Here is a 20,427-nt window from a genome sequence, read left to right as displayed (position 1 = left end):
AGTGCAAGTAGATAAATAGGTACCAGTGTGGTGGGAAGGTAAATGACGTTTCCGTGTGCTCTGGCTTCCGTCATCGTGTCCCATTGCACCAGAAGCTGTTTAGTCCTGCTGGCCACATGACCCAGAAAGCTGTCTGTGGACAAACAGCGGCTCCCTCAGCCTGAAAAGTGAGATGAGCGCTGCAACCCCATCATTGCCTTCGACTGGACTTAACCATCCGGGGTCCTTTACCTTTAAGGTTGGTTGACTGCACCGATTTCTGATTTTGGTACCTATTTTTAATTGAGATGTAGCTGTTTATTGCATGACCATAGACATGTATTAAATAAATACAGTGGTACCTCGGGTTAAGTACTTAATTTGTTCCAGAGGTCTGTTCTTAACCTGAAACTGTTCTTAACCTGAAGCACCATTTTAGCCAATGGGGCCTCCCACTGCTGCTGCGCCGCTGGAGCACGATTTCTGTTCTAATCCTGAAGCAAAGTTCTTAACCCGAGCTAATATTTCTGGGTTAGCGGAGTCTGTAACCTGAAGCATATGTAACCTGAAGCGTATGTAACCCGAGGTACCACTGTTTACAGATGTTCCCCCCCCCCCCACTTAAGCAGGGGTTACGTTCCAGGCCCCTAAGCACGCAAGCGAAAAATTGCATAAGTGGGGAGCACACTCTAAACACCCTCTCTGCTACTCTCTCTCCAATCTAGGCCAAAAATGCTGGATCCAAAAATACTCACAACCAGAATTGAAGCTCTGGGGCCACCTAGAGGCTGGAGGTTGCACAGAAAAGCAACTGCTGCTGCTGCTGCGCTATCCCACATGTCAGCTGCTAGGTGGGGAGGCTGAGCAGCCTAAGCAAAGTCCCTCTTTGCCTGAAGTCTCTTTGGGGATTCCTCCACCCTCACTGATGTCCTCTTAAAACAAAAACAAAAAATCCTTCCAGTAGCACCTTAAAGACCAACTAAGTTAGTTCTTGGTATGAGCTTTCGTGTGCATGCACACTTCTTCAGATACACTCATGCACACTTCTTCAGATACTGTCCTCTTAGGCCTCCCAGAAGGGTCTTCTCATGGATATTCCCACAAGGAATATCCAGCTCTCTAACTCTTCTTGACACATCTCTGATCAGCCCTACTTCACATCCTCCTCGAATGCTTTTGCCTGCTCAGATGTAACCTTTTTTATACATATGTAACCTTTTTTATACATATGTGGTGGACTTGTAAGAAAGCGAGGGCTTTGGGGAAATGATATATAATGAGATAAAAAAGATGTTCAAAGTGATTATACCAAAAAACCCCACTCAAAAACAGAAGCCTTTCTCTTAGGGAGAGGAGATGATTAAGAGGAAAAAGGTGATTAAGTTATTTATGTATGTAACAGTGGCTAGGATTATCTCGCACAAAAATGGCAGGAAGAAGAAGTTCCCAACAAAAAAAAGGATAAGTAAAGTGCAGAAAAATGGCAAAGTTAACAGCCAAAATAAGAGAATCTAACAATGATTGCTTTGTGGAAGAATGGAAGGCCTTTTCAGACTATTTAAGGAAATAATATAGTTTGATGAACTCATGAGCAGGATTTGAATTATGAGCAACAAAAAGAATTAGAGAATACACGATTGATGAGTTGGTATAAGAAAATGCAATGTGCAGTGGGGGGGGATTAAAGCACCATGGAAAATGAGGTGGGAAGTCGTGAAAAGTCAAATTTATTATGTATTGAAGTATTAATAATAATAATAATAATAATAATAATAATAATAATAATAATTTATTTATTATTTGTACCCCGCCCATCTGGCTGAGTTTCCCCAGCCACTCTGGGCGGCTTCCAATCAAATGTTAAAAACAATACAGCATTAAATATTAAAAACTTCCCTAAACAGGGCTGCCTTCAAATGTTTTTTAAAGAAAAGATAGCTGCTTATTTCCTTCACATCTGAAGGGAGGGCGTTCCACAGGGCAGGGGCCACTACCAAGAAGGCCCTCTGTCTGGTTCCCTGTAACCTCACTTCTTGCAATGAGGGAACCGCCAGAAGGCCCTTGGCGCTGGATCTCAGTGTCCGGGCTGAACGATAGGGGTGGAGACGCTCCTTCAGGTATACAGGACCGAGGCTGTTTAGGGCTTTAAAGGTCAGCACCAACACTTTGAATTGTGCTCGGAAACGTACTGGGAGCCAATGCATATCTCTCAGGACTGGTGCTATGTGGTCCCGGCGGCCACTCCCAGTCACCAGAGTAGCTGCCGCATTCAAAGGTAGCCCCACGTAGAGCGCATTGCAGTAACTAGAGCGCATTGCAGTAACTAGAGCATGAACCACTCTGGCGAGACAGTCCGCGGGCAGGTAGGGTCTCAGCCTGCGTACCAATGGAGCTGGTAAACAGCTGCCGTGGACACAGAATTGACATGCGCCTCCATGGACAGCTGTGAGTCCAAAATGACTCCCAGGCTGCACACCTGGTCCTTCAGGGGCACAGTTACCCCATTCAGGACCAGGGAGTCCCCCACACCCGCCCGCCCCCTGCCCCCCCAAAACAGTACTTCTGTCTTGTCAGGGTTCAACCTCAATCTGTTAGCCGCCATCCATCCTCCACCCGCCTCCATATATGTTTAACTTTTGAAAATTCAATAAACTTATTATTATTGAATGTTTCTGCCTGGCTGGAAAGTGTCCTTGAATCCTGAATGCTTATTCAGCTCCCTACCACAGCTAGAGATCGAACTCCTAAGGATGTAACATAAAACCACCACCCAATATGTCTGAGTTATTTATTTAAGGTTCACATTTGCAACTATGGCATAATCTGTCCTTTTTTGGGAGTGGAAGGGTGCTGAGCAATGATGCCATCTTAGCTTCGCTAAGGCCATAATAATATTTCGAGGTGCTGACAGAATTTCTGGCAGTTCCTTCAGCCCACTAGCCCACATGTAACTTTCTATGTACGATAAAATCAAAACCACATGGATGCTTAAGGAGCGATGGAAGCTGTATGACAAACAGACTCTTGTCATGAGAGGTTAACAGAGGCTCTCCAGATGTTCTGGATGACAACTGCCATCAGCTCTAGCCAGCACAGCGAAGGCTGCCTTAAAGTGGACAGACAAGTGCCATAATGTAGACTTGGCTGCTTATGAGGAATTCCTGAAAGTGTGGCGTAGTTATTGGGTCAAGGAATGACCAGTTCTGGTTCTTCCAGTGCCAGGGAAAGAGCTGGTGGGCAAGCGAGTTAGGAGGTGGTGGCCAAAGAGCTGTTGGGCAGAGAGCCCACTGTCAAGGTATGCACCTTGGGAGACCGTGCCAACTTGCATGCCAAGTTCCCACCTCCCACCAGTAGAAATAACGACACAAGACACCATTATTAAGGTTAATGGGCTAAAATTGGCCACAACTTTATTGGTTACAGGTGATGAGCGGTATTGGCTTAGGCATTGGTCCTAATCGGCTATCCGGCTTCAGTCTGTCGGCCTGAAAGGCTGGGAAGGGTTAGCACCAGCAGGGGGAGCCCTGCTGATGCACATCAACTAGGCACTCCCCCCGGGGTCACCACTCGGGGGCGTGCCTTGGGCCCTGGCCTCCATAGGCTTCGGACGGGGCCACACACCCCAGAATCCTTTACCGGACTACCCTTCAGAAACCGGGGGAGGTGATGGCGCTCCTCCCCCCATTCATCTACATAACAATACCCCGACCAATGCCTAACCGCCAAACCGCAGAAGTTGTGACGATTTGCTATGAGGTAGGCAAAAAAACAACAACAAATGCCTGGTGCCAATTTGCCAAGTGGAAAATTCCTACCAGGCCCCTTAATGGCGACCAACCGAAGTCCATAGCAAGGTCAAAGGAGAAACCTTGAAGGGCGGGTGGGTGGGAAATTCACCCAGCTGATCGGCGGCCAAAGAGGACGCTCCTCTGCCGTGCTTGCCTTAATTGCAGCAAGCCACACCCCCTGAGCCAGCTGATTGGCTGCCCAGGGGAATGACGTGGGAGGATTCCCCTGATTGCGCGGGTCTGGGAACCAGCTTCTGCGCGAGTGTTGGGGTCGTGACTGTTAGATTTGACCAGCTCCAGGCCATCTGGAGCTGGTACAGGCTCGTCTTATCTTGAGCCCAAGCAGAGAGTAGTCCCACAACGAAAGGATAAGCAGGTAATGTGCTACATGCTGAAGTTTATTTACAAGCTATGCTGAGAGCATACAAACATACATCTTGCCTCTGTGAGAGCAGAGAAGCAACTCTCGACACAAAGAAACCGAGAGAACAGTGAAAAACAGGAAACCAGTGTATGTCACATCCAGTCTCCCATTCCCGTGGGAACCCAACAGTAACTCTGACTGTGGAATGCAAACATTGTGACAAGCAGTTGCTGCTCAGTGAGGGAAATAGAAACCAACATCGACGCCCGCAACACCATCTCCTCCCAAGGTCAGAAATGGCTTTCTGACGCTCACCCTCAGGTTCACATTTACCTGGTGCAGATAGGCAAGGTGCCAGGGGTGCCATCTGGTGGGGGCCAGGGGGACAAGCCCCCCCCCAAAAAAAAATTCAAGGAGGTTCTAGGGAACCTCTGCAAAAGCCATCCATGTGGTTACAGCAGATTATTAAATTAATTCGCTTCATTTATAGCCTGCCTTTTGGCTGACTAGCAGTAGCAATCATAGGACCCAATTCCTAGGGGCTGAGGTCTCTTCAGCCCCCCTAAATAAAATATTTGAGGGGTTCCCCCCAGTAAATGGCATTGCCATTCAAAATGGTGTGTCTGGGTCCCATCATGTGACCAATTATGTAGGGCGGAGCTTACCTGAGCCCTCTCCAATATTTTATTCAAGCTGGCACCCCTGAAAGCAGTGTGTTTGTGTGTGTGTGTGTGTGTGTGTGTAATGTGCTAAAACCCGTAAAGAACATTTGAGGTTTCCACAAAATCCTAAAAACCGCAGGAGGGAGAGCCAGACATTATCTTAATGCTCTCTCTTGTGCTGTCTTCCTCTATGTCTCTTTTCCACACCCACACACCCAGTGCATTCCAAATATCTGGCAGAAAATAGGAAAAGTGATGGCTTTCTCAAAATTGAAGCAAATATCATCAACAGGAACTCATGTGACACTGCCACACAATAGTCACCGGGTCCCAAGAGAGCACGTTCTGTGAACATCTTTAAAACATGGCCAGAGTTTTGAAAGATTCTTGTTTAGACTAGAAATGGCGATAGCTGAAGCTTAAGAGTCTACTTGCTTCGTCTCCTAAGTGTTCTGGGCTTCCTTTATCACCTGGAAGGCATTAAAAGGAATACAGTGGTGCCTCGCAAGACGAAATTAATCCGTTCCGTGAGGCTCTTCGTATAGCGGTTTTTTCGTCTTGCGAAGCAAGCCCATTGACAGCTTAGCGGATTAGCGCTATTAGCGGTTTAGCGGCTTTTAGCGGATCAGCTGATAAGTGGTTTAGCGGCTTAGGAAAAGGGGGGGGAGGGAAAAAACCCCGCAGGAACTCGCAAGACATTTTCGTCTTGCGAAGCAAGCCCATAGGGAAATTCGTTTTGCGAAGCGCCTCCAAAACGGAAAACCCTTTCGTCTAGCGGGTTTTCCGTCTTGCGAGGCGTTCGTCTTGTGGGGCACCACTGTACAAAAACAAAACCTGAAATGAAATGTTGCTGTTTAATCCAGTATCAGGGCTTCTCTGTTCCTTGTTTCCAAGAAACAGTACGTACGCCTGTTAATCTGGTGTCTACACTGCAAATGTTCTTTTTACAGTATTTGGTACTATGTAAATCGCCCACATGTTTGGTCTGCTGCTGGTGTGACATGAATCTAGTCATCTACTTTCTAGGATAGCAATATTTTCGCATGTGGCGTGTTACTTGGGGACAACTGGAATGCACTGGTTGCAATACCCACCCCCCGCTTAAAAAAGACACTATTAAAGTGATGACACAGTTATACCTACCTCCTTCAGAACACTCAAATAAAAGATAATACAGATGTGCTTTTACTGCATTTCTCTTCTTTTATAATTGCAATCAACCAACTATATTGTTGAAAGCAGAATGAACTGGATTCAATCTCAATACTGCTACCAATAGTGATTATAAAGGTAAAGGTAAAGGGAACCCTGACCATTAGGTCCAGTCGTGGCCGACTCTGGGGTTGGGGCACTCATCTCACTTTATTGGCCGAGGGAGCCGGCGTATAGCTTCCGGGTCATGTGGCCAGCATGACTAAGCCACTTCTGGCAAACCAGAGCAGCACACGGAAATGCCGTTTACCTTCCTGCCAGAATGGTACCTATTTATCTACTTGCACTTTAACGTGTTTTTGAACTGCTAGGTTGGCAGGAGCAGGGACCGAGCAACGGGAGCTCACCCCGTCGTGGGGATTCAAACTGCTGACCTTCTGATCGGCAAGTCCTAGGCTCTGTGGTTTTTTTTTTTTTAAAAAATAATTTTTATTAATTTTACAACACAAACAAAAAACAAACAAACATAACACGACTTCCCCATACCTCCCCTTCACTGCATCCTTGTTTTAAAATTTTTTAGCAATCCTTCATCCATTTTTATATTTAATTCTCTTTAAAAATTTTCTTAATCTTAAATTTTTACAGTTGTAATTCTTTATATCAAATCCCTTGACATCTTAACATTCCGAAATTTTACAACAGTTTTTAAGATAAATTTTAAATTTTTCCCAGTCCTCTTCCACTGTCTCTCTCCTCTGGTCATGAATTCTGCCGGTCATCTCTGCCAGTCCCATAAATTCAGTCACCTTGGTCTGCCATTCTTCCAGAGTAGGTAGTTCTTTAGTCTTCCAATACTTTGCCAAGAGAATTCTTGCTGCTGTTGTTGCATACATAAAAAATGTTCTATCTTTCTTTGGAATCATTTGGCCTACCATGCCCAAGAGAAAAGCCTCCGGTTTCTTTACAAATGTCCACTTAAGGATTTTCTTAATTTCATTATAGATCATTTCCCAGTAGGCCTTAATCTTCGGGCAGGTCCACCAAAGATGATAAAAAGTTCCTTCGCATTCATTACACTTCCAACAGTTGTTATTGGGCAAATGATATATCTTTGCAAGCTTGACTGGGGTCATGTACCATCTATAGATCATTTTCATTATATTCTCTTTTAAGGCACTACATGCCGTGAATTTAATACCTGTGGTCCATAACTGCTCCCAGTCAGCAAACATAATATCATGACCAATGTCTTGTGCCCACTTAATCATAGCTGATTTGACCGTTTCATCCTGTGTGTTCCATTTTAGCAGCAGATTATACATTCTAGACAGATTCTTAGTATTGGGTTCTAACAATTCTGTTTCTAGCTTTGACCTCTCCTTCTGGAATCCTAGTTTCCTGTCCTGCTTAAATGTCTCATTAATCTGGTAATAATGTAACCAGTCTCGGACTTTAGGTTTTAATTTCATGTCATTTTTGCTTCAGAGAAAAAAGTCCCCTCCCTTTCCAGAGGGTTCCTAGTTCTCCAAATGTCAATCAAGTCCATAGTGTCAGTCAGTTCAAAGAAAGTCTTTGGTAGTCTTCCATCCTTAGATATTACTTGTCTTTGGGCCTTGTCCATGTTTGTGGAAACAACTCCATTCATATCGCCAATCATTATAATTTTAAGGTCCAAAAAGTCCATTAAAGTCTCATGCAACTTCTTAAAGAACTCAGCCTTCCCCTCATTAGGTGCATAAACTCCTACAATCAAAATCTTTTCTCCTTGAATTTGAATTTCCACTGCCAGGTATCTTCCTTGCTCATCCTTAAAGATCATTTTTGGCTCCAATTTTTCCTTGACATAAATCACTACTCCTCTTTTCTTGACTCTATCTGATGAGATAAATTCTAATCCTAGTCTCTTGTTTGTTAGAAGTTTTCTATGTGTCCTGGCAATGTGGGTTTCTTGTAAGCAAATTACATCTAAATGTTCTTTCTTTAATATATGAAACACTTGGCCCCTTTTTCGGGGATGGTTTAGACCATTACAATTCCAGCTCAGGAGTTGCAGAGACATTTTTATTGCTGGGTACCTCTTCCACCGACTGCACCAAGTTCTTGCTCCTCCTCGGTCGGTGCTTGGTTCAATCCAAATGATAGGTTTGAAATGTCCGGTATTTCCCTCTCACTCACAGTTCCTTTCTGAAGATCCTCTGAATTTCTTTCCAGAAAATGTTCTTTATCCTGATTTGTTTTTATTTTAATTTTCTTCCCTTTAAAGTTGAAGGACAACCCTTGTGGGAATTCCCACCTGAATGGAATGTTGTTCTGTTTGAGTAAATCAACTAAGTCTTTAAATTGAGTTCTGACCTCCAAAAAGTGTTTAGGAATATCCTTGAAGATCTGTATCTGGGAGTTTTTAATGACCAAGGCCTTCTGGAAATGTAAATTCAATATTTTATCTCTTTGTTCCTTTGATCTCAAAGTGATTAAGCAATCTCTTGGTTTCTTGCCTTGCTTCCTGCCAATCCGAAAGGCTGCAGTTATTACAAATTCATCTTCCTCTCCATCTAGCTCATCATTCCAAAAGTCTTGAAATTTATCTGTAAGAAATTCCCCAAGCTTGTCCTCTTCCTCTTCTGGTACCAATCTCAGTTTCAGATTCTTACTTTTCCTCTCCAATTCCAAAAGGGCTAAAGCTGCATCATGTTCATGTACTTTCTTTGCAATAGGCGCAAATTTTCCCTTGGTTTCTTCAGCAGTGCTCCTGGCGCTCTCAGCTATTTTCCTTGTTTCCGTGCTCTCTTGAATTAAACGATTGATAGAGTCTGTATTAGATGATATTGTTGTTGTGTTCAAGTCTAATCTTGTTGTCAACTCCGTCAGTTTCTTAGAGTTCTCTGTAGACTGTTTAGTAAGCTCTGCAGACTGCTTAGTAAGTACTTCTAAAGATTGATTTATTCTGAGTAGAGCCTGTGTCATAGAATCCATTGATGCTGCTGTTGTTTTCTCCTGTGCAGCTGCTGCTCCTGATATGGAACCTCTTTTTTGAGCTTGTTTTTGAGCCTGCTTTGTTTTACTTCTTGTTGAAATTTCTTCCAGCGGGTTGCTCATAACTCAAGGTCGTTCACACAGGAAAGTTGCAAGTGGAAAATCCCGCTGAATCCACCGTAATGCAACTGAAGCCCTCTAGAGGGAGAAATTGTATCCAAACAGAGGTAACAGATATACAAAGAAACGAAAAGTTCCAAAAGCAAAAGTCCAACCAAAAGTCCAACCAAAGTCCCTACTTTGTAGCACTTTATGGTATTGAAACTTTTATCCACCAAAGTCCCGTTATTATGTTTCAAGTAGGTCTTATTTTGTAACCGCGATCTTTTGACAGCTCATTTGACAGTTCCTTCTCTAGGCGATCGCTGCTCCGGCAGTCTGGCCTGAGGTGTCGGCAGCGGAAACTTCCCCGTTCATAACTCTTTCTTTCTTTTAGCAGGTTAAATTAGTTCTGTTTCCCCCCTTCCCCTGCTCTACAGGGGGGAGATCCTTTCGATGTCCGGTCTAATAGAGTTTAAAGTAACTTTCCTTTTAAATACAGCTCAATCTTTTCATTGCTCCGTCACTCATGCAGTTCCGGGAGGCTGACTTCCTTAATTTTGCCTTTCCCGTTTTCAGCCAAATCTTCTAAATTTTTAAAGTCCCGTTTCCTTAATTTTCCGTTCTTACTCACGGGTGTTGTTGTTGCCAATCAGTAGTTTCAGAAAGGAATCGGCGCTTTCCGTCAATGGTGACGCGGCTTCACTCCGCAAGCTGGGTAGCGATCCTCAGCACCGCGCTCGCCCCGATGCCGCTCCGGAGCCTTTAAAAAGGCTCTTTCACGATACCGGGGAGCGCAAAGGTGCCCACCGAATCTCCTTGTTCACAGGCTTCAGCGCCTGTGATTTTAGGGGTCCCCCGCTTGCCGTAGCGGGTAAGACCCGAACTCGCGGAGCAGTCCTGCCTCGGAGCTCGAGGCAAAGACCGCCATTAAACGCTGGCGCCGACCGGAAGTCTAGGCTCTGTGGTTTAATCCACAGCACCACCCACATCCCTCCAGTTGAGAGTTGTTGTTGTTTAGTCGTTTAGTCGTGTCCTACTTTCATGACCCCATGGACCAGAGCACACCAGGCACTCCTGTCTTCCACTGCCTCCCGCAGTTTGGTCAAACTCATGCTGATAGCTTCGAGAACACTGTCCAACCATCTCGTCCTCTGTCGTCCCCTTCTCCTAGTGCCCTCCATCTTTCCCAACATCAGGGTCTTTTCCAAGGAGTCTTCTCTTCTCATGAGGTGGCCAAAGTATTGGAGCCTCAGCTTCAGGATCTGTCCTTCCAGTGAGCACTCAGGGCTGATTTCCTTCAGAATGGATCGGTTTGATCTTCTTGCAGTCCATGGGACCATTTGGTTTTTGCTTACTGCGTAGCAAATCGTTACAACTTGTAAGGTTGCGGTTAGGCATTGGTTCTATGAATTGGTTGGTGGAGGGGCATGGATTGGCTGTGCCTGCCCCTCTAATGCTGCTGCTGCAAGGGTATTACATCAAAGGAACCCAGGGGCTCGCCATGCTTTTGTCCGAACCCCTGTCAAGGGGCTAGGGCCACGCAAGAGCCCCTAGGAGCATTTGGGGAGCATTTGGGGGAGAGCTGAGAGAAGGTCCCCTTTTCCATCGTTCTCCCCAAAATGTCTTTCCCTTTCTGACTTTGCAGTCATGTGAATGTCAGGCTGTCCCCATGCAGGGACAGATAGTCATAACCAATGCCTAAGCAACCACTCACATTTTGTATTTTAATAAAGTTGTCGCCAAAATTATGCCAAAAACCTTAAACAAAAACTCTGTGTGAATTGTGTTTTATTGGGGTGGCTTGGGGACCTCGACATGCAAAAAGGTAAAGGACCCCTGGACGGTTAAGTCCAGTCAAAGGTAACTATGGGGTTTCGGCGCTCATCTCACTTTTCAGGCCGAAGGAGCTGGCATTTGTCCACAGACAGCTTTCTGGGTCATGTGGCCAGCAGGACCTAAAAAGCTTCTGGTGCAATGGAACACCGTGACAGAAACCAGAGCGCACAGAAACACTGTTTACCTTCCTGATGCAGTGGTACCTTTTTATCTACTTGCACGGGCATGCTTTCAAACTGCTAGGTTGGCAGGAGCAGGGACAGAGCAACGGCAGGTCACCCCATCGCAGGGATTCGAACCGCCAATGACATACAAAAAGGGCTCTTACCAAACTGACTGAGTGCCCTAACTAGTCCCTTACTCACTTATAGACATCTGCCTCCTACAGTTGTCATTTGCTCATCAGCCATATCCTCAGTACCATGTGTTATGGCTTAACAAGGCAGCTTTATCACAACAAAATTCCAAAGAACAGAGAGCAGAAGAAAAGTGGTTTCAGACACTGGTTCCAGAAACGCTTGTGCAAGAAGAATTTGTTGACAGCTATGGATATTGTTGGGACTACAACTCTCACAATCTTTCCTGCCTTGGACTGATAAGAATTGTAATTCTGCAACATCTGGAGAACAGCAGATGTTAGCCTGAATGATGTCTACATAGGCACAGAACCTATATGTGTGCCTGTACAGAAGGCATGAAGAAGACATCTATAAATTTGGGACATGTTTTTGTTTTAACTTCTTCCCAAATGATCCCAAGTTAGGGGTGAGCCATGGGGTAGCTAAGTTTGCTGATGATACTAAATTATTCAGAGTGGTTGAAACAAAAAGGGGATTGTGAGCAACTCCTTAGTAAAGGTAAAGGGACCCCTGACCATTAGGTCCAGTCGTGGCCGACTCTGGGGTTGCGGTGCTCATCTCGCTTTAGAGCAACTCCTTACAATGCCTTTTAAAACTTTTAACTAATATGTTCATTTTCAGGCACATTTTCCTCTATGAAATTCCGTAAACATAGGTTGCAGAACTACACCACAAATTTTAGATACGGGCAAATTTTGAAAGATGACTGTTTCTCAAAATTGTTTCAGAATTTGATCATTTGGCTTTAAATACAGACTGAAAGGAATTCCACCTCATCTCTGCTTGAATGACAACATACAGTGTGCTGGGTGGAACAAATTGAGATTGCTTAGTGTGATGGATTTTGGTTTCTTGCTCCCAAGCAAGCTATTATCACAAGCCTGCAGCAAACCACAGCACAGGTAAACAATAAGCCAGGATTCCTAACTTATCCGATCTTACTTGAACCACAATGTGAATGATCAGTGTGCTGGCACAATCTACCTGTTTGTTGTTGCTTCACTCATCCCTTTGCATAGGTGGGTAAAAATCAGCATTGCCCAGAGTGATGTCTGGACTCTGGTTTGTTCTTCTCAAGCAAGTCAGGACTGAAAGCCAGCAACAAACCAGAGTGAGCGTGAAACAGCTACGTGAATAAAGAGACGCTACAGAGAAGTCCAAACCAGCAACAAATTTGAGTTTAATGATTTCATTCCATTCATGGCCATCAGGAGGGCAAGTACAGGAAAAGAGATACTTTGCTGCGGGGTGGGGAGGGTGGAATGAAGCAATGGGGGAGCAAGAGAAAACTAGAGACAGGCAAGGTGTGGAATAAGGGAAATAAGAAAATACATGATGAATAAAGGTTCGAAAGGGTCAGGTTGGAGGAGAAATGGCTGGCTGGAGATGAATAATGGGCAAATAAAAGTAAGGAATCGAAGGAGAAGATGGGTTTGGGTATTAGGCTAAAACACAAGAGGCACAAAATGGCATGAATCAGTGCAAATATTGAAGTGTTTGGAAAAACGGAGGTTATTTATACTTTTCATGGAATGATAAAACATTTAAAGTGTGTGCAAAACTGCTTTAAGTTGAGTAGAACTTTCAAGGCATTCTGTCCGTCAGAAGATATGGCCTTGCTAAATCTTTGGAAACGAAAGGCCACATATGAAAAAATATGAAGACGAGAAAGAGGATCCATTCCACGAACTTCATACGCCACATCTGGTTTCCAGAAAACACAGCCATTTAACAACAAAAAACCCAAACTCATCACCATTGATTGCAGCTGACTAATGGTGAGAAGTCAGTTTTCTCTTCAATGCCAGGTTGTCCTCTTTCAGTCATCTGAAAAATATCGAAAGCAGATATTGCGGGAAGATGAACAGGAAAATGTAGGATAGCCTTTGGCTTGGATGATGTTTTTGGATCCCGTCCAAGCCTGCTTTCCAGGTCATGTGGCCAGCATGACTAAACTGCATCTGGTGCAACGGGACACCGTGATGGAAACCAGAGCACACGGAAATGCTGTTTACCTTCCCGACGCAGCGGTACCTATTTATCTACTTGTACTGGTGTGCTTTCAAACTGCTAGGTGGGCAGGAGCTGGGACAGGGCAACGAGAGCTCACCCCGTCTGGGGTTTGAACCACTGACCTTCCGATCAGCCAGCCCAAGAGGCTCAGTGGTTTAGACCACAGCACCACCTGCGTCCCAAGCATAATGTCACAACCATTAGCTATTAACAGTTCAGATCTGAATGATTGGATTCTTCCTCCTCCCGTGAAATGGATCAACAAGTCTGGCCCCCTCCCTAAGAGTGTGCTTAAGTGCACCCTTTCATTTCCTCTCCTCTAAGTGAATAGTCCCCTTAACTCCTGTAGAGAAACCTGTAGCCCTAAACTTGGGGAAAATCTTGACGCGAGGGCAAAAACCTACCCTCCATTCCCGATACTACGTGACCATGGGAAAGGATTCTTCAGGGAATGCAATGTATACATAGACACCTATTTGTTGATGAAGGAGGACACTTTTCTAATTTATAATAATCTTTACAAATAAGTGGCTGGACTTACATGAGACTGAGACTCCTTGAAGTGTATCTCGATTTTTGAGAGGTGACCTTGTTACATTTTGTTCGGAGTTCAGCTGGCGGATAGCTGTTGATTCCACCTGTTGTGACAAAAAGACACAGGGATGAATCTTCGCAAAGTTTGGAAATAGATTTTGCCCTGATTAGGATGTACTTTCACATTTCCCCTCTTATCACCAGTGTGGTGTAGTGGTTAAGAGCGGTAGACTCGTAAATCTGGTGAACCGGGTTCGCCTCTCCGCTCCTCCACATGCAGCTGCTGGGTGACCTTGGGCCAGCCACACTTCTCTGAAGTCTCTCAGCCCCACTCACCTCACAGAGTGTTTGTTGTGGGGGAGGAAGGGAAAGGAAAATGTTAGCTGCTTTGAGACTCCTTTGGGTAGTGATAAAGCGGGATATCAAATTCAAACTCTTCTTCTTCTTATACTGAAAGTCCTAATGATTGCATCTGACCCTGGCCCTACACCAAAATACAGTTTCCAGTCCCTCCCTCTAAGTCTTTTAGCTCACTCATGCAATTAATCTTCAAGATCATGTGTCAGGGACTGTGCTGAGGAGGGCTGAACAGACTAGGAATGGTGGGAGCCTCCCCCTCCCTCTGCTACCGATCAGGATTCTGACTCTTCCCAGGAGCTGTGGGACAGTATAGATTTGGAACAGTGGTTCGCAGAGGGACATAATTCAGAAGACAAAAGTTGGGGAGAACTGGGTGGTGAACAGTTAGGAGAAGAAGAACCAGGAAAGAGAGAGAGTTAACAGACTCCGGTTCGCTGCAAAGTGTCCAGCCGATCAGTCCGAGGTCACAGAGATTAGATAAGGTAGCCGCACAGAAGGCACAGTGGTTGCGAGATCAGGTTGCAAGACGAGGAAGTGACGAGGGTGACTCGGGCGGGGGAGTGGGTGTAAACCTTAACTGGGAGCACCTTTACTCTGAGAATGGGCTCTCTGTTCTTTCGCTGTGATCATTAAAATCTCTTTAAATGGTAAGAGACTATTTTTGCTTTGTTCTGCTTATCCACGGCTAAAGGAGGGGGGAGCCGCTTCCCCGAAGGCTGACATCATGCATATCTCTGGTTATTGTGAAGAAGGAATGCACGGAAAATATGAAATACTTTAGGGGAGGTAGGAAAGGACCGTTTTGTAAATGGTTGCTGGGAAGTGATTTCCTGAGTGGGGTGGAGTGGAACTACTTGTAGTTTACTGACAATGGAGGTGGTTTCATGCTTATCTTTCAAAGAGAGAGGCCCTGGGGATTTTTATCTGTTGCATAAGCTGTTGCATATGCTTAAAGGGACTGGTGGTAGCATCTATCCTTTTTTTTTTTTAAGAATTCTTGGATGGACGCTTTAGGAATATTTTCGCATTTTGTTTTCTTTTTGTTATCTGGTTTTTAACTGATTGTATATATTTTGTATTTTACATTTCAGTAATTTTAAAATATACGAAACGATGAATAAATGCAATAAATAATAAACAATAAAATTTACTGCTCAGTTGTGATTTCTGCTTAAGATTTCTATGCCGTGGATTCACAGACAGGGGCTTATAATTTATTGCTATAAAATGGGCTCAGTGTCCTCAAAATGGGTTAGATCAGCCTTTCTCAACTTGTGGGTCCCCAAATGTTGTTGAACTACAACTCCCATCACCCCTAGCTAGTAAGGCCAGAGGTCAGGGATGATGGGAGTTGTAGTCCAACAACATCTGGGGACCCACAGGTTGAGAACCACTGGGTTGGATGCTATGCTGTCAGTGGCGTAGCGTGGGTTGTCAGAACCCGGGGCAAGGCAAGTAATTTGCATCCCCTAACCTGTGGATTTGCGCCCCCTAACCCATGGATTTGCGCCCCTAACCCTAACCCCCAGATGTTGCGCCCGGTGCGGCCGGCCCCCCCTGCACCCCCCACGCTACGCCACTGTACGCTGTGCTTATTTCACTTGCCACGTAGTGCATGCCCTGCCTCGATGCTTTTATCATCAGAAACCATCCACCTGTAGTTTCAGTTCCCATTTACTGCTTGCAGCATAACTGAGTGTGGATTCTGTCAGTCTACCATTACCCACCCGGCCTTGCTGCTGATATGCCAAACTTCACCCGAGTATCACTCTGTCTTGCACAGGAGGGTCTCTATTTTCATCAGTGGAATGTCTGGCTCTAGTATCCTAGAACTTTTCCTGATCATGGCGTAGCTAGGAATGAGTGGGTTTCTTGTGGGTGGAGAAGGAAGCAGGATCACATTCCACCAGAAGAGAGAAGAGAGACTGAACAGTTGTGAAGGAGCATCTCCACCCCCATCGTTCAGCTTGGACACTGAGGTCCAGCGCCGAGGGCCTTCTGGTGGTTCCCTCACTGCGAGAAGTGAGGTTACAGGGAACAAGGCAGAGGGCCTTCTCGGTAGTGGCACCCACCCTGTGGAACACCTTCCCTTCAGATATCAAGGAAATAATCAACTATCTGACTTTGAGAAGACATCTGAAGGCAGCCCTGTTTAGGGAAGTTTTTAATGTTTGATGTTTTATCGTGTTTTTAATATTCTGTTGGGAGCTGCCCAGAGTGGCTGGGGAAACCCAGCCAGATGGATGGGGTATGAATGAATGAATGGATGGATGGATGGATGGATGGATGGATGGATGGATGCTGTAAGCAGAGAAAACTATTCTCTCGCCTCTTTTCCAAGTCCGCTGGCCAATCAGAACAGTAGAGGGCCAGACCAGCAAAGAGACACTCAGGAGGCCATGATAATGTCTAATCTGGCACAGAGGGGTATGGAGAGCCCAGAAGATTTCCATAAGTGTGCTACAGCAACAGAACAAACTTAAAAACAACAGAGAGATGGAAAGCTGCAAGCTCTTTCAAAATCACATATCAATAACTTACTCCGAAGGAGGTATAGAAAGGGTTTCAGGAACCTAAGCGCATATTCCAATTCAGGCTTGTGAATCCTGCCAAGCTGAATCAAATGCTGCTCCACGGGTCGACTTGCCAGGTCCTCAAGTTCTGTGCCATTGTACTTAGGTCCCAAGGATAGTACCAACAGGGCATAGCCTTGGCACTTGGCTCTCAGAGACGCTTTCTTCAACATTTCCTTATCCCAACTACTCGTTTCCCCAGCGGATACAATGATGAGAGCCTTGTGTTTCCTCGGGTTGGGAGATGCTGAGAAAATGTTGTTGATCGTCCACTGGATGGCATGGCCAAGGGCAGCTTCTCCACCCAGCTGCCGAAGGGATTCCCGGATATGTCTTTTCATTGACTGTGTCTTGCCATAAGTCACCAAGTCAAACTCTTTTTTTGCCAGCGGTTGCTGTGTCTGGGGCTTGAAAGCTGGCACTGCGTGGCTCACCACAGCCACCCTGTCGCCCACAGAAGAAACTGTGGGCTCAGAGGAGACCTCAAAGGCATCAAGTGCGCTGCTTAAGAATCCTTTCAGTTTCTCAAATTCGCTGGGATTCATTGCCTGTGAGGTATCCAAAATGAAAGCCGTGTCCACGTACCCCCAAGGCGGGAGAGATCTTCTGGTACGTTTGCAGGCAGCATTTGGTTTGCATTTATCTGGAAACGAACACATGTTTCAGACATAGGTTTACAAACTGCACAATGTGGAATGAGATACATAAGCAGCAGTCAAGTACAATATTCCTTGTTTTCCTAGAGTGGACATGTGAGGGAATGTTTGGTCCAGCCAGTCGAAAAGTTCCTGTTTCCTCCTGGCTGGAACATACCGGTACTTCCTTTGCATGTGACTAGAGGTGGGCGTGACCTTACCTGTTCAGGTAACAAAAGGACACACACAGTTCTTTCTCCCTCCCTCCCTCCCTCCCTCTCTCTCTCTCTCTCTCTCTCTCTCTCTCCCTCTCTCCTTTCTACGTTGGACCAGCTTTTTAGCTTGAGATATGGGGTAGAACCACATGCATATACTTCGTAACTAAGTCTGCCTTCAGGGATCCAACTGTGAACTGATGATGTGAGTAAACGTCTTTTATGATCTTTAAAAAATTGTCGTGTGTTTATTCTTTTAAGAGGGATATAAGGGAACTTACCAGGAACCTAATAGTGTGAGGCTTACACAAGCCTGCAACCAGCTACCCGCTGTGTGTTTAAAAAGGGAATGTGAAACTCTGCTAAGTAAAGGAACTTGCTAGCGCAAGTTAGTAAGTATATTAATAAACAATATATCCTCTGCTGCCTCCCTGAAAATTCCCACAAACAAGGGGGTAGGTTGCCTCTTGGAAACTAATGGAACGCTCCAGGAAAGAATTCTCCTCAGGATTGAATTGGCTCACAGCCTCCATTGGAGAAGTGCTGAGGAGATTGAATTACATTCCTTTCTAGTGCTTGGCTGGACTCAGAGTTGAGATATCTATAAATATTTAGTTAAATATTCATATAAATTATAAAACGTCAGGGTTGGGTGGTGTACAAAATTCACAGAAAGCGTAACATCCCATAAAAATGGTACAGAATACTCATAAAAATGACCATTGTGACCATTCCTGCATTCTATCAACACTGGGAACTTTGATTATCTAAATTCTCCCATGCACTCCTATACTAATTATTGGTGGTTTGAGAGTCACCTTTCCAAATATCAAGACAATTATTTCCTTATTTTAATATTACCCGCGTCAAATGCAACGGGTGAAAGCTCGATCAACACCCTTAAACGAGTACAAAATTTACATCTCTACTATATCCCAATAGCATATAACAAGCTCAGGAATTTAGCAATAGAAAGTTCTGCATTGCAAGATGTAAATTGGGACAAGTTAGCCAATGATTTCATGAGAAGGAAATGTTGAAGAAAATTGCATGCATATCTGTTACTATTCTATGAAAATACTTGAATTTAATTTGTTTTGTTCCTTTTAAATAAAGTTCATTTTTTGATGAAGAGACATCTTTTCTATCTTTATGTACGTATATCATTAATTTTAAATGATAGCTCAGTCAGTAGAGCACGAGACTCTTAATCTCAGGGTGTCAAAGTTGTGGGTTCGAACCCCATATTGGGCAAAAAGATTCCAGCATTGCAGGGGGCTGGACTAGATTATTCTCATGGTCACTCCAGTACTACAGTTCTATAATTCTACTGTTTAATCATATAATAGCCAAAAAAATCAACCTAAAATCAGTGAATCTAAATAAAAGTTTAGATGCGTTTTTCTTAGTTGCTCCTCTGGCTCACTCATCAACTGTTTTAAAATCAGCACCACCCCCTGGAAATATCCTTACAATAACTGCTTGATTGCTCTTTTTCAAAACCTTTAATCAATACTACATTTCTGGTAAGTTTAACTTCCATCGGATGCCTTGATTTTCATCGCATGTCAATTTGCATTCACTGCACTGTCCAGCATAAACGATGAAGAGGATAAAGGAGTGTTTTAGCAGAGGCAGCTGGGACAAAATAAAGACAGAATCCGAGCCAGCAGTGTGGACCGTAAGAAGGGCGTGGTAGTCAGATGGTTTGCTCATCAACCCTCCTTCTCACAGAGCTTTTCTCCTAAAACACCAGAGATTTCTGCCAAGCTCTGTCAGTCTTATGGCTCATCATGATCAAATAAACATGTTTCTTGAAAATCATAATTGCAAGAAGATTATGCTTCGTACCGTAACAAAGAGTGCACAGCTGGAGTCCCTGTAAAAACAATGTGTAATCTCCTTTGCTTGGAATGTGAAGGACTTGAAACTGTCCGGAATCGTCCATCTAGAAAGAAAAAATGAAAAGGAGGAGAAAAAACTTCAGGTAGTAGTAGTAGTAATAATAATATCTTGTGAACTGCCCTGAGCTTGAGGCTATTTGCAGATTAGTTGCGCTGCAGAAGGCGTGCTGGGGAGACCACACATTACAAGGAACACAAAATAACTTTTGTGAGGTCTTAATTACAATAACAAAAACTCCTTTTGCACTAAATATAGCAATAAGCATGACCCATCCCCCAGGGTACTGAGAGAGAGCTAGGTGCTGCTCTTTATATACTCTACCCAACAGCTTAATTAACATAACTTAACAGCACCTGCTATACTGCTTCACAGCTGTAAAACTAGGTCACGTTATTTGCTCTGGCCCTTAAAGAAATACACATCTTGTGGAACAATAATGAACCTTCAAATTTAAAGAGACCATTCAAGTGTGGGTATAGGGTAATTTTCCTTGAGAATTCTGTCTGTGATGGCTCGTTCTGACATGCAAGTAATCTCTTGGCAATAACCATGCATACATGAGAAGGCCCTTGAATTTGGGTGGCTGGGTCTTCCTTTTGTTGTCAAGACCTATAGAATATAATATGGTGTCACCTAGCAATGCAGCTTAGCAGAAATCGCGGTGGTACAGCATTCACAGCAGACCTTATCAAGTCCCATATCCGCACACATTCGTTTGTTAAGAATAAGGTTCCTTGCATTGTCATTGAGTGGATTATAAATACAACTCCTAACCTCAGATATGCATGCACATCAACAGTGTTATTCTGCAAAGGGTTTCGATAGGAGCACAGCGTTCTTTATTTTGCAGCCTTATTATGAAGAATTCACATGTGGTACAAAACCTGGGGTTGCATCTATGAAATCGTGCTGTCAGCACAAGGACTTCTACCTGCGAAACAGGATTTGCCCTTCCCCATTCTTCCCCCCAAACT

General features: G+C 44.4%; 1 protein-coding gene across 1 annotated transcript in view; it reads right to left on the bottom strand.

The window, feature by feature from the left end:
* Positions 1–12,374: 12,374 nt before the first annotated feature.
* Positions 12,375–20,427, bottom strand: part of LOC309352962 (collagen alpha-6(VI) chain-like) — a 66,125-nt gene continuing 58,072 nt past the window's right edge. Inside the window, exons 32-35 of the mRNA XM_081881786.1 lie at positions 19,400–19,496; positions 16,667–17,341; positions 13,773–13,869; positions 12,375–13,045 (exon numbers count right to left, since the gene is read on the bottom strand). Coding sequence (XP_081737912.1) covers positions 13,042–13,045; positions 13,773–13,869; positions 16,667–17,341; positions 19,400–19,496 — 873 coding nt within the window. The 3' untranslated portion in view covers positions 12,375–13,041. The remainder of the gene's footprint in view (positions 13,046–13,772; positions 13,870–16,666; positions 17,342–19,399; positions 19,497–20,427) is intronic.

Source organism: Podarcis erhardii (assembly GCF_964252035.2).
Source record: "Podarcis erhardii genome assembly, chromosome: 12".
NCBI lineage: Eukaryota > Metazoa > Chordata > Lepidosauria > Squamata > Lacertidae > Podarcis > Podarcis erhardii.
This window is presented reverse-complemented; position numbering and strand designations above follow the sequence as displayed.